Raw genomic sequence first — 14,672 nt, forward strand, 5'->3', positions numbered from 1 at the left:
TTTAGACAGCGTTGTTTTAACATGGGCAAAACTATTGACTTAGTTTTTGTGTTTTACTTCTTTGTTTACTTTGACAAAATAGTATAAATTGTTAATATCATACATTTATCAATTATTATCAAGCGGCAACCTCCCCCAGTTTCTCTTGAAGCCAATACGGAAGTGACAAACTGCGATTCATCGACTGGCCACTAGGGACAGGCTCCAAAAGAGAGCAGAATCTCATTGAGTCCCATGTTAAAATAGCCAACTTTACAGCAGAAAAAAACATGTTTACAGCCTGGTACAAATTGTGGTTTTGGTCTATACAGCTAATTTTGCCCTTCATGACAACTCTGAGGGGGGTGAATTTTTTTTATAACTCATCCGTTTAAATTATACTAAGCCTTAAGGGCGTGGCCACTTGACTGACAGGTTTGCCGCTGCTGCCTGTGAGCCATCATGTTACCCAGCCGCTGAATTTGGCATCTCTGCCGTGTTTGTGCTTTTTTTCAGGATTATTTTATACAATTATAAAATAGAAAAATATATACAATTATAAAATAATATGGCTTGCTGTCTTAATGGGCAAGACTCGAGGCAGATGTGCATCTAGCGGAAGATAAACAGAACACACGTTGTTGGATCATCTTGGCATTGGCAAAAAGTTTTGTTCCTGAGTCTGAGATTTACTACAATGACAATGGCGGGAGGATATAAAACTCAGACAGCACTGCTTGGATATTATAACTAAAAATGCTACATTTTGAAAAATTATACTTTGGACACGGACTCATTTGTTTGTGAGATATATATAGATATACATACATATACATTTTACCCAAGTGCAACGGATTGGATTCATCTCACGATCTCTATTTCATTATAAAGGTATGAAGTCCCGTTTGATTTTGTGTGTTGTTATTTGCACACCCGACACAAATTACAATTACTGGTGCTGGAGCATCTAAATCATAAAAAAGACACCGTATATTGACAATAAACATTTAGAACTTTCTAATGATATAATTTGTTATCTTTATTAATATTTTAGATAGTATCTAAGATAGATAGATAGCTCCTTAGCCTGATAACATGATCACGTCGAGCTAGGCGGGCGTGGTTTCAGTAACCAGGCACCTCAGTTCCAACCACGTCCCGCCTCTTTGCCGCCATGTTCAGTTATCCAGGAGTGACGTGCGGTGACGCACAGCTAAGATGGCAGCGGCCTCATTTTCACTTCAAAAATGCTCTTCAGAAACCTACGGGTGACGTCACGGACACTACGTCCATATTTTTTTACAGTCTATGGTTATTATCTAGGCCTATAACATAATTATCGTCACAGTTTTAATCGTAATGTATCCCAATATAAAATACTGCTTAATAACTTACTGCTAAAGGCCTCTGGATATTGTTTCGCAACTTTGCCTTTTAAAGTCCTGAGGAAACACAAAATCATGTTAGGAAATGACTTGTTGCACTGTACTTTGTAATTTTTTTTTATTTTGATTTTTTTTTTCAGACATTGCACTTTCAACTTCTACAATTTGCCCAAAATTTTATCAGGACAACCCAACTAGAATGCATCAATGTTATCATATGCTTGCTTGTAATGGAACAAGAAATGTTGTGGATATATAATACCTTATTCGTCTGAAGATGCTGTCCAAGTCTTTCTTCATCTCTATTAATGTACGGGTGTGCATTAGAAAGTGTTCATTCATCTGTTGTAAGCGCACATTGGACAGCCCATTGAAGTTGATTAGCATCTCATTGGTCTTCTCAAACCGGTCAAGCCTAGAAGACATGCAGCAAAATCAAAAATCAGTACAAATGCTGCCTAGGTAGGTCACTCACTAGATAGGGAATAATAGTTATTTGTCAACGTTATAGTGTCAAAATTATATTTTTGTGGTCTAATTAAAATTTCATGCAACATAAAATCGCGTAAAATCATTTATTTATTTTTACATTGAAAAAACTTTATTATAAGGTTTTTAATTTTATGATCTTACCATTCTATAATGAGAAATGTATTTATATATTTCAGGTAAAATTATGTGTATGTATAACTGTCACATAGTTTACATAGTTCAGCCACTTTTGTGTATTGTGTGTATAAATTGTAATATAATTAATATTAAATAATTATTATAATTAAATAATTATTAATAATAAACGTTTAAATTAATTTTATTCATATTTAATATTAAATAATAATTTATAATGACTATTTCAGGTAAAGTTATGTCACGTGAAGAGGATAAATCGTTCAAGCACTTTTGAAATGTAATCTAAAAATAATTTAATCTGCACCACAATAAAGCACACTGGAATATCACTTCAAATCAATTCTGCCTGTGGCCGAGGTCTGCTTCACCTTCACACACGACGACAAACACGGTGTTGGCTCTGGCTGTCACCGCTCAGACAGTCCTGAAGGCATCTCAGGGTCTGCTGGAGCTTGTGGGAAATGTCACAGTGAATTCTTCAATGGTCTTCGCATGATTTGTTTCTACCAGACATGTGCAGGTTCGTCTTCCGTCTTTGAATTTATCAGGTAACACTGACCCATAACTGACAAGAACAGATATGCAGATTAAGAATTTATTTCCATTTAAATATAAACAAAAGCCTCTGGTGGCGAATATTGCTTAATTTAATAATACTATTAATTTAATTATAAATGAGAAATATCGTTATTAATCACAATTAATTATTAAATGCTATTATTTAATAATAAAATAATATTATATCAATAAAATAATGCAATAATATAATTTAATAATAATTATTTCATATTTATGATTTATAAAACAAGATTATAGATATGAATAAATATTAATTTAAGATTTTTGCGTCGAGTGCAACTCAATGTACGTTGGCGGTTGTCCAGTGGATGGCAGTAAACGCAGATTCAAAACTGATACTCGCTCAGTGAATCATCATAGAAGAAGCCGTTCGCGCAGTCGAGCTCTTCACAAGAGTTCAGCAAAATCTATCACGATATAACAGTTACCTGTATTATTTCAAGGATTTACTCTTGACAACAGGTGATGAACTCATTTTACTAGTTTTATAAAACCGACGACGAAAAATGTAGTTTATAAAGCCGTTGCGTCCTGTACATCTAGCTGGCTAACATTAGCATCTTCCCATCTAACGTTCGATACTTGATTTATCCTTCCATAATATTCCTTATATTAATGTATTCCCACAAAAAATACGTTTTTATGAGTTATGTTTTAATATAAAAAAAACATAAAGAATAACATATTTTAATCTCATTTCAGCTGGTCAGAATGGCATCAGACTGGGTTGGCAGTCTTGTTTCAATTCACTGTGGAGCAACTCTAGGAGTGTATCAAGGAGAAGTATCTTCAGTAGATCAAACCAGCCAGACCATCTCTCTCAGACATCCCTTCCACAATGGAGTCAAGTGTACTGTGCCTGAGGTCACTTTCAGGTAAATAATAAAATGAGGATCCTAAAATCCTGTGTCTGACATTGTAGTGTCTGTTTTTGGTCCTTTATGAAGTTCAAAGATGTTTTTAAGATAGACAGCATTGTCTCAGTGGACATATTTGTGGTATTTTATCAGAATTTAAATACCAAACACAATTAGTTACTGTATTAAACAGGTACACCTTTCTAATCCACAGTGCCATGGACATTAAAGATCTCAAAATCCTGGAGATCCGTAAGAGCTTCAATGAAGTGCCGAAGCAGAATGGTTCAGAATCCAGTTCCACATTGACGCCGCATGGCGGACGCAAGGACAAGGGTGGTGGCGCCCCGGTCAACAGTGCTCCTGTGACAGTACCTAATAAAACTGAACCCAAATTGCAGGAAGGAGGGGTGTCTCCGGTGCCACACTACTCCAAGAGTTACGGTGAACGTCACATGGACATGGCTGGCCAAAATAAAGGCTTTAGACGAAGACACAACTCTTGTGAGTGTCATGTGTCATTGGATTTTGAAACTTATTTTTCAGATTTTAACTATATAAAATCTGGAAAAAAAAAAAAAAAATTTAAAATTGTAAAAAAAAAAAAAAAGATTGTGACAGTTAGGTGAATTGATTTTTTTCCCCAGCCCTAATTCTAAAAATAACTTTTGTGTGTGTTTTTTTATATATAATATATATATATTTTACACACATATATTTGTGTGTGTATGTGAAAGTAACTAATTCCCACTTTAAATTCTTTGTTTCTAGGGTCATCTAGTTGCAGAGGTCCAAATCAGGCCACGCCGAAAAAGAATGGCCTGAAAAACGGAGGTCATATGAAGAACAAAGACGATGAATGTTTTGGAGACGGTATGGACGATGTTCTCGATGAGGACTTTGATTTTGAGGGGAACCTGGCGCTGTTCGACAAGGCTGCAGTGTTCTCGCAGATTGAGTCGTCAGAACGGCGAGGAAATGGTGCGAGATCTCGAGGGACGCCTGGAGAGCAAACGCCATCACGTTACCGGCATGACGAGAACATCCTAGAGGCCAAACCCGTCGTCTACAGACAGATCACAGTTCCATATAACGTTACTAAAGAGTATAGCACTGGTAAGAATCTGACCTCACGAACTATTTAATAATTTAGCTTCCTTTATCTTAATTCATGCTGTTTCTCCCAGACTCAGGGCTGGTGGTCCCCAGCATCTCTTTCGAGTTGCACAAGCGTTTGTTAGCTGCAGCAGAAAGTCACGGTCTCTCTCTGGAGCGCAGGCTTGAGATGACGGGCGTATGTGCGAGTCAGATGGCCCTCACGCTACTTGGAGGACCGAACAGGTTTGTGGGGCTTAAACAGAAATTGCATAATCAGAAGTATCTTCAGAGAGTCTGGTTATCATTGGTCTGGTTTTTCTCATAGACTTACTCCAAAGAATGTGCATCAACGGCCCACAGTGGCCCTGCTGTGTGGACCACATGTCCAGGGCGCTCAGGGCATCAGCTGTGGCCGGCACTTGGCCAACCATGAAGTGGAAGTGATCCTTTTCCTGCCAAACTTCGTCAAGATGTTGGAGGCCATCACCAGTGAGCTTGCCCTCTTTGGGAAGACGGGAGGCAAGCTGGTTTCTAATGTGAAAGGTGTGGCACTGTTGCATCTACATTCAATAATCATGCATGGTATAATATATAGGTTTTTATTAGGGATGTCAATTTACATAAATTTGCATAATCAGTTAATTGATTAATCATTAACCTTAACCTCTTAAATCCATAGCAGGGGGCCTACTGAGTTATTATGTTACTTAAAGGATTAGTTGACTTTAAAATGAAAATTAGCCCAAGCTTTACTCATCCTCAAGCCATCCTAGGTGTATATGACTTTCTTCTTTCTGATGAACACAATCAGAGTTGTATTAATAAATATCCTGATGCATCTAAGGTTTATAATGGCAGTGAACGGGACCAATGAGCATGAAGCTCAAGAAAGTGCATCTATCCATCATAAACGTACTCCACACGGCTCCGGGGGTTAATAAAGACCTTCTGAAGTGAAGCGATGCGTTTGTGTAAGAAAAATATCCATATTTAACAAGTTATAAAGTAAAATATCTAGCTTCCGCCAGACTGCCCTTCGTATTCAACTTAGGAAGAAAGTGTAGCGCCTCTCGCAGTTCAAAACACTTATTCTGCGTCCTACTCTTTCTGTATTCAACTTACAGAAAAAGCGTAACTGACATCGCGTTGAATGCGGTCTGGCGGAAGCTAGATATTTTACTTCATAACTTGTTAAATATGGATATGTTTCTTACACAAATGCATCGCTTTGCTTCAGAAGGCCTTTATTAACCCCCTGGAGCCATGTGGCGTACGTTTATGTAGGATAGATGCACTTTCTTGAGCTTCTTGATACTCGTTGGTCCTGTTTACTGCCATTATAAAGCTTGGACACGTCAGGATATTTATTAATATAACTCCAATTGTGTTCATTAGAAAGAAGAAAGTCATATACACCTAGGATGGCTTGAGGGTGAGTAAAGCTTGGGGTAATTTTCATTTTAAAGTCAACTAATTCTTTAACCACTTGCTTAACCTACACCAAATAGGTGTCGTTTTAAAGCTTAGAAGCTTGGCTTTACAGTGAATATAGGGAATATGACCATCACTTAACAAGTGCTTTTAATTTGCTGACATATTAGAAGTGCTCTATTTTTATAGCGTGGAAAAATAACTGCTTTATACCATGTCCTAACCAGACGCGACGCCGCGACACACGATAAAAGGCATCTTTTCCATGTCAATCGGAGTTTTTGTCCTAACCAGCCGCGACGGCGACACGCAAATATTCTATTTTAGAAACGGTTTCTATTTCTCCGCGACGTCACGGCTGAAACAGCAACACAAAGTATGGCAATGATAATATCAGGTACTGTTTATGTGCTTTAGTTAATGTTAAAATCGTCTAATCTGACTTTGAATATCATTCTGTGTTCCCAGCTTTTTAGTTGTAATGAAAACAACACTGGCTAATTCACCTCAGATCTTGAAAATAAATAATTGGGCACAAGAACATTCAAACTGTCAACTCAATGCGAACAAACAAGTGTATTCTATGACACAGATTGGTTCAGTCGCACACTTTTTGATTGATTTTATCGCTTCTCATTGTCGCGTTGCGTCTAGTGCAGACAGTCAAATTGCTCATCGCTGGAATCTTATCGCATCGCATCTGGTTAGGACACGGTGTTACATGAAAATGTGATCTGTAAAATCATAATAGCCTACATTACAGACTTGGGTCATATATATTGTTGAAAAGGCCTCAACTAGCAGAATATGATATGAAGCATATTTGTTTCAGTTAGAGACGTTTTGGTTTGTTACTTTGCGAAACATTAGTAAACCATAGTAGGTTGCATACTTTGTTTAGAGCAGGTGGTCTCGAACGAGCCCAAACACAACATAAGACAATGATATGCTGCCTGGCTAAAGTTATAGGTCTTCCGGGATCCGATCGCATCACAATCATGACACAGTGTTTTTCAGCATCATTTGAAAGTTCAACCCATGGAAACTGGTGGGTGTAGAGGGTAGGGACGATGTGTAGCAAGGCTCATAATTGCAACCATTTTGGTTGCATATGCTCCCGAAATTTAGTCTGTGCAACCTTAAAATTTATATTTGGGTGCAAATAATTGTTGTGTTGCGACCTGTTTTTCTAGAGATGCACCAGTCAACCGGCCATAAATCGGAAACGGATGGTTTTTGCTCCAAATACACGATTGGCAATCGGTTTTTAATTTTATTTTGGACGATCTCTGTTCCGAACTTGCACACAAACTGCTTTGCAATCATTTCCCGAAATGTCATTTGTGTGAAAATGTAAGTGTGTAAACAGGACATTAACAGAAAATAGAGCAAATACTGTACCAGGCATAGCAAGCTCACTGTTCATGATGCGCGAAATATAAGAAGATAAGTATAAAGATTGAATTGGGGGTGGGGTTTATATGAATGTATCCATGAAGGGAACTGATTGTGTTCAGGAAGGTTTTGATGGCATTTTCTTTTCCTTTTATCTTCAAATAAAGTAGGATTTATAAGCGCTGATTTGTGTACAGCAGTACCCAAAGAAACCGCTGCTGTTCCATAAGCGCCACCTACTGTCGGAGAGTGAATTTGCATTTTCATTTAGTCAGTCTGCTGTTTTTGTTTTGTGCAGGTGTCTTATGTAGAATAATTTCACAAATCTAAAAATCTAAGACCATTCCGTTTTTACTGTAATTTAAATCAACAACAACAAAAAAAACTGCTCATGCTACATGTACCATCTTTGTTTGGATCATAATTAAAATGCAGTGATCCCTTGAATTTCAAATGGCTACAGATATTTTTTGATTAAGACCAGTTTGGCTTGTTATAGAGCAAATAAACAACAAATAAATTTGCGTAAAGGAAAAAAAAACAGCAACCGGTATCAGAATCGGCCCTTTTGTTTGTAAAAAAAAAAAAAAAATCGGAATTGGCCATGAAATGGTCGGTGCATCACTACTGTTTTCATTTCTCAAAAAAAAAAAAAAAGAAGCAGTGTTGTTTTTAAATAAAAGAAATCTGTTTATTTTATAATATATATATATATATATATTAGTATGTAGTTGTGATGCTCCTTAATTTTCGGTGGGTGCTCCTAAACTTTTGCTGGTGCTCCTAACTTTTTGAAGTTCTGAGCACCAGTGCTATCAAGTAAAAAATTAATTTTGAGCCCTGTTTAGAGACCAATTGGACAATGTTTTACAGCTGGAGCGCACTTGGATTGGTTTGATCGCTCAGATTGACAGGTCTTGATTTACCATGCGCCATAGAATAGGAGCGCACAGCTGAAACAGTGCTGGAAGATCATCACTCATCAACCAGGACTTGTTTATTCTATGTACTGTAATTGTGGCGTTTACACAAGTAAGTAGTTCTTATGTTCTGTAAAATCACTTGTTTGAAGGGTTTTTTGGACCCTTGGTTAATTATGCTAGCCTAATCCATTGCATGGCTTGAAGACATTAATACATTTAGAAAACATACGGCGCTCGCTTCATTTTTCCTCGTGTGTCTGTTGCACGTGGTTTGCGCATGAGCCGCACGCACCTCAAAACTTTGCTCTGTAACGATGGCCTTGCTTAATCGACCATCGATAAGTTTTATTGATTAAATTATCGACAATTAATCGATCGTCGATTAATCGTTAGCATCCCTAGTATATATAGTAGCCATATTTTTATTTATTTAAACTATTTGATCATATTAAAATATAAAATACTTTTGTTTTAATTAGCATTATTGGTTGGTATGACCATCGGTTGATGGTCTAATGTTCACTTAAAGTTAATCTTTTGATAATTTGTTAAAGGGTTAGTTCACCCAAAAATTAAAATTCAGTCATTAATTACTCACCCTCATGTCATTCCACACCCGTAAGACCTTCGTTCATCTTCAGAACACAAATTAAGATATTTTTGATAAAATCCGATGGCTCAGTGAGGCCTGCATTGACAGCAAGATAATTAACACTTTCAGATGCCCAGAAAGCTACTAAAGACATTTAAAACAGTTCATGTGACTACAATGGTTCAACCTTAATGTTATGAAGCGTCGAGAATACTTTTTGTGCGCCAAAAAACAAATTAACGACTTTATTCAACAATATCTAGTGATGGGCGATTTCAAAACACTGCTTTATGAAGCTTCGAAGCTTTACGAATCTTTTTTTCGAATCAGTGGTTCAGAGCATGTATCAAACTGCCGAAGTCACGCCCCTCAGTGGTGAACCATTGAAATTTCGAAACACTTATGACGTAACGAAGCCTCATTTACTGAAATCACGTGACTTTGGCAGTTTGATACACACTCCGAACCACTGATTTGAAACAAAAGATTTGTGAAGCTTCATGAAGCAGTGTTTTGAAATCGTCCATCACTAGATATTGTTGAATAAAGTCGTTATTTTGTTTTTTGGCGCACAAAAAGTATTCTCATCGCTTCATAACATTAAGGTTGAACCACTGTAGTCACATGAACTGTTTTAATTATGTCTTTAGTAGCTTTCTGGGTATCTGAAAGTGTTAATTATCTTGCTGGCAATGGAGGCCTCACTGAGCCATCGGATTTTATCAAAAATATCTTAATTTGTGTTCTGAAGACGAATGAAGGTCTTACGGGTGTGAAACGACATGAGAGTGAGTAATTAATGACAGAAATTTTCATTTTTGGGTGAACTAACCCAATATTTATATTATATTTAAATATATTAATTATTTAAATTATTATAAAAAATATATAACTGTAATTATATTAAAAAAAATACAATTTTAAGAAAATAATAATCAGCTTAAAGGTCCAGTGTGTAATATTTAGGAGGATCTATTGACAAATGCAATATAATTTACATAACTATGTTTTCAGTGGTGTATAAAGACCTTACATAATGAACCGTTACGTTTTTATTACCTTAGAATGAGCCATTTCTGTCTACATACACCGCGGGTCCCCTTAAATGTTAAGTCACCTTTTTGCGCCAGTATGTGTCTACAGTAGCCCTAAATGGACAAACACTCTACAGAGCGTGTTTCGTCACTGCTGTTGTTTTACTTTGTTGGTGTTTTTAGAGGCAACTTGCATCATCACTACATTGAATACGCACGAAGAAGTAGTAGTAGTAGTAGTAGTAGTAGTCGTGTGGTTTATTAGAAGCAGAGACCGTTCTTTGTTAGAAGAAGAAACCTCATTGCTTGACTGACTACTCTCTGCTGTCTCAGACGATGACAATCTTTGTCCTGTGTCGGCCATTGTAGCTTCTCTATGTGCTTCAAAAGGGAGGTGTGAGCGGTGGACTGAGCTGTTGGTTGCAATTCGCAACCTCACCACTAGATGCCTCTAAAATTTACACACTTCTCCTTTAAAGCATTAGTTTACTTTAAAATGAAAATTGCCCCAAGCTTTACTCACTCTCAAGCCATCCTAGTTTACTTTCTTCTTTCTGTTGAACACAATCGGAGTTATATTAATAAATATCCTGACGCATCCAAGCTTTATAATGGCAGTGAATGGGACCGAAGAGTGTGAAGCTGAAGAAAGTGCATCTGTCCATCATAAATGTACTCCAGGGGGTTAATAAAGGCCTTCTGAAGCGAAGCGATGCTTTTGTGTAAGAAAAATATCCATATTTAACAAGTTATAAAGTAAAATATCTAGCTTCCGCTAGACGGCCTTCCGTATTCATCTTACAAAGAATTCGTAAGTTGAATACGGAAGGAGCAGAACGTAGCGTAAGCGCTTTGAACGGCGAGAGGCGTTACACTTTCTTCCTAAGTTGAATACGAAAGGCTGTCTGGCAGAAGCTGGATATTTTACTTTATAACTTGTTACATATGGATATTTTTCTTACACAAAATGCATCGCTTCACTTTAGAAGGCCTTTATTTACCCCCTGGAGCTGTGTGAAGTTTGTTTATAATGGATGGATGCACTTTCTTGAGCTTCATACTCGTTGTTTCCCATTCACTACCATTATAAAACTTAGACACATCAGGATATTTATTAATATAACTCCGGTTGTGTTCATCAGAAAGAAGAAAGTCATATACACCTAGGATGGCTTGAGGGTGAGTAAAGCTTGGGCTAATTTTCATTTTAAAGTCAACTAATCCTTTAATGTAATTATCCAGACTTTTAATATTGTGCATCCCTAATCATATTAAAGAATATGAACTACATTAAAGAGCAACATTGGGCTTCATTAACAAAATCTTATTCACCCTTATTCATACCAGATCTAAGTACTTATGATTGGATCACCAGGTGTAATCCAGGTGTTTTTTTGTTTTTTTTTACTCAAAGATCTGTTTCCATCAACACATTGGGTGCATGAAACCTTTAGCATGGTTTCTGTATCTCGCATACGTTCCTAACACACCCACCTGAATGCTTTGTTTAGATGGGCTTGGAAGTCTCGGAAACTTCCACTCTGAATTGCAAAAACAAATTTACTTTGCATCCACCCACCCTCCTTACATAATATACCAGAACACCAATGAAAGTCAATGAAGATGTGATTTAGAAATGACTTTGGTGTTAAGTTAAACTACACCAGTAACCCCTAGTCTAGTCATCCACTCATCTAAAACAAATATCATTTCGCCCACAGACTTGCCCGAGACGCCAGTTGACCTGGTCATAAACTGCCTGGACTCGCACGAAAACGGATTCCTGAGGGACCAACCCTGGTACAAGGCCACCGCCGACTGGGCCAACCAGAACCGAGCCCCCGTTCTGAGCATCGACCCTCCAGTAAGTGGACAGGCGCATGCCGTGGAAGCCAAATGGTCACTTTCCCTGGGCCTCCCGCTGCCTCTGTCCGAGGGCGCCGGCCGGGTCTACCTATGTGACATCGGCATTCCCCGACAGGTATTCCAAGAAGTGGGGATCAAATACCACTCCCCCTTCGGATGTAAATTCGTCATCCCGCTGCACTCCGAATAAGCCGTTGACCTTCGCGGTCAAGGCTCACTGAACCTGCCTTAAAGATTTTAAGAATGAACAGATGTCGGTTTGAATGTTGCAGCAGAACTGGAACTTCTCAGTCTCTTTTTTTTTTTTTCCTCAAATTCTTCTCTACTTCTGTGATGATTCCCATTAAAGGGAAGTGATGGAAAACGATACCAGCTCTTATGACAAACCTGATATGTTAAAAGTGGAACCAGTATCAGTATACTCAGCATCATAATTCTTACAATAATCTTCCACAGCCACTTCAATATGCAAGGCTGATCTTTTCAGATGAAACAACATTCATAACCCATTAATAAATTATGCAGGTATTCCACAAAAACATCAAAACTGGCTCACACTTAATGCAACTTAATTGGTCTTATGGCATGTTTGAATCTTATTTTGTTACTTTCAGCATCTCAAATAGAATAATTTGATTTTATTTTATAGTCGGATGTTCTGATTTTGACCGACTCATAGAAAAAAAGTGCATTAGATGAGGGTTTCACCCTTTTTTTTTTCTATTTGTGCCAGATTGATCAAAGTCAGTGTTATAGGCACTGAAATTGTGGCAGTTTATTGCTTGCAAAAATGTCAAAGCGTTATTTGCTTTGTTGACCAAACCCAGTGTGCTGTAAATATGACAGATTTACTGGGTTCTTATCAGTGATAAAATGTTGCACACTTGAATGGTAAGGTAAGTGTACAAAAACTGTTTGTGATACTGGTTGCCATTGGACCATTACTGATCATTTTAAGCGGTCATTGGCCAATGCCACCAATTTTCTTACGCTAATATTCATTGCTGTGCTTTACCTCATTTCCTTTTTGTTTCCGTTCTTAGTGCTTAAAATAATAAGCAGCTCGTTAGATCCTGCTTTAAACGGGTTTCAGATGGAGTCGGTATTGCTTGTTTGGTTACATCAAACAAGGGTCTTTTATTAAGAGAGATGCTCCATGCGTTGCAATAAACCTGCTTGCTGAAATCGATTTGTGATTTTATTATAGGTTGTATTATTGTGCGCACAAACCCATTACAGAGCAAAAACTCAGTGTGTGCTGCTTGCTTGGTACTTTTGGGTAATGAATGATGAGTTTTTCAAAAGCACTGGTAAAGACAAATAAATTTTTGTTTGTATCCTCAGATTATCATATGCCTTCAAAGTTAAAAATAAGAGGCATTTACTATTCAGGATCCATATGCGACAATAATGAACTTAAAATTGTTTCACAGCTGACACCAGTAATAATGTACTGCTTTCCTAAGACTTATTTTATACTAAATGTTTTTTTTGTTTTTTTTTTGTCTTCTGAATTTGAATATTTTGTGTTTCTTCCTTCTCCCGCATTTAATTTAGGGGATTTTTTTCTTCTGCTAAATGATTGTTTTTATCTATGTTTTCTGTTCATAAGCCTCATGGTTTAGGCATAATGGTCATTATTCACTTTTTTACTTTTTTTTTTTGGTTAAGCTATGTACAATCTAGAGGTGACGTCGCTAAAGTTGACCACCCCAGATGTCTCATTTTGCTTGTCATAAGTGTTTAGATAAACTAGAAACCAACAGACCTTACACATCAGCTATTTTCAGTCCTGGGGAAAAAAATTAAATGTGAATTTTGGCTTTTCTTTGAACTTTTTTTTGTTGATGTTTGTGTCTGTAAGGTCATTGGTGCAGCTGTTGGAGAGCTTGAAATTAGCTTTTGAGCTTAAAAGCAAAGACTGAATGAGAAAAGGCAATTATTGAAAGCATTAATAAGTTAGTTAATGATGCTAATGAGATTGCACTGTCCATGTTTTGAGAACACAGTAAAGGTCCATCTTATAGTAGATGAATACAGATAGGAGAACATACATATCTAATAATTATACAGCAGTTAAGCAAATCCAGCACTAAAAGTGTTGCTAAATTAATTTGCTGGTCTTTATGACTTGTTACTTGAGATTAAAAATATTACTGCTGTACAACTTTTTTTTCTTTTTTCTTTTTTCTTTTTTTGGAACAAAAAAAATCTGCTGCAGAGGCCAATTGTAATATTCAACTGAATATTGTTCGATACCTAAGCACTATATGTGCTTAGATGTATGTTAAAATGCAGTTTAAACCATTCCTCTGTAGGAGTTTGCTTGTAAAAAAAAAACTATGACCAAACTCTGTTGAGCAATTTAAAAAATTTGTGAAAACATTTTGTTATCTGGTGATGCTCATTTGTGTGGCTCCCCCACATTGGTCACAATGACATCATTGAATACGTTTCTGAAGGTTCCGAAAGGTTTTGTTCAGTATCAAAAGTTTAAACTTACTTTCCATTCTTTTTTCCATTCTTATGCCTTTTTCTTTACAAAAGCATGAGATAAAGGTTGTTAGCGTTGCGTAATTTTATCATTTATCTCTGCACCTGTTGTTCAAGGCAACACGATTCAGTAAACTGGTTTAGACAACAGCATCATTACCATTAATTGTGAATTAGTGACACATATGTTCAGCATAATTCTGATATCACTGGAAACCTTACATGCTTAATATTGTCAACCTTGAAGTGTAAGGATTGAATCAATAAAGAGAATGGAAATAACGCTTTACGGCTCTCTTTGCAATTATTTTAATCTCTTTCCACTTTACAAAATACCTTAAATATTACAATACGACCAACTTAGTTGGGTAAAATGTTTATTTTTAATTTTTAAATATTACATGTAAATG

General features: G+C 36.8%; 2 protein-coding genes across 4 annotated transcripts in view; one reads left to right on the forward strand and one right to left on the reverse strand.

Annotated features, from left to right (window-relative positions):
- kxd1 (KxDL motif containing 1) overlaps positions 1–14,672 on the reverse strand; it is a 50,527-nt gene that overhangs the window by 1,229 nt on the left and 34,626 nt on the right. Inside the window, exons 2-3 of the mRNA XM_051883359.1 lie at positions 1,627–1,779; positions 1,375–1,421 (exon numbers count right to left, since the gene is read on the reverse strand). Coding sequence (XP_051739319.1) covers positions 1,375–1,421; positions 1,627–1,779 — 200 coding nt within the window. The remainder of the gene's footprint in view (positions 1–1,374; positions 1,422–1,626; positions 1,780–14,672) is intronic.
- edc3 (enhancer of mRNA decapping 3 homolog (S. cerevisiae)) lies at positions 2,888–14,544 on the forward strand. 3 transcript variants are annotated; one of them, XR_007928100.1, is made up of 8 exons: positions 2,888–3,035; positions 3,276–3,448; positions 3,645–3,934; positions 4,202–4,546; positions 4,618–4,771; positions 4,854–5,071; positions 8,228–8,386; positions 11,625–11,762. XR_007928100.1 is itself a non-coding variant. In XM_051883353.1 (7 exons), exons 2-7 carry the CDS (start codon positions 3,285–3,287, stop codon positions 11,957–11,959), a joined length of 1,506 nt encoding a protein of 501 aa, XP_051739313.1. In that variant the 5' UTR covers positions 2,888–3,035; positions 3,276–3,284; the 3' UTR covers positions 11,960–14,544. The 3 variants fall into 3 exon arrangements, 2 of the variants coding, with proteins under 2 accessions (XP_051739313.1, XP_051739315.1); XM_051883353.1 differs by lacking the exon at positions 8,228–8,386 and having other exon boundaries at positions 11,625–14,544; XM_051883355.1 differs by lacking the exon at positions 8,228–8,386 and having other exon boundaries at positions 3,645–3,874; positions 11,625–14,544.

The sequence above is a fragment of the Ctenopharyngodon idella genome, chromosome 24 (genome assembly GCF_019924925.1).
Source record: "Ctenopharyngodon idella isolate HZGC_01 chromosome 24, HZGC01, whole genome shotgun sequence".
NCBI lineage: Eukaryota > Metazoa > Chordata > Actinopteri > Cypriniformes > Xenocyprididae > Ctenopharyngodon > Ctenopharyngodon idella.

Bases quoted from the DNA above. Each gene is read 5' to 3' on its own strand.
- edc3 (XM_051883353.1), top strand. From the start codon at position 3,285: ATGGCATCAGACTGGGTTGGCAGTCTTGTTTCAATTCACTGTGGAGCA. The intron at 3,935-4,201 runs GTGAGTGTCATG...CTTTGTTTCTAG, and splicing joins TAGACGAAGACACAACTCTT to GGTCATCTAGTTGCAGAGGT. The intron at 4,772-4,853 runs GTTTGTGGGGCT...TTTTTCTCATAG, and splicing joins CTACTTGGAGGACCGAACAG to ACTTACTCCAAAGAATGTGC.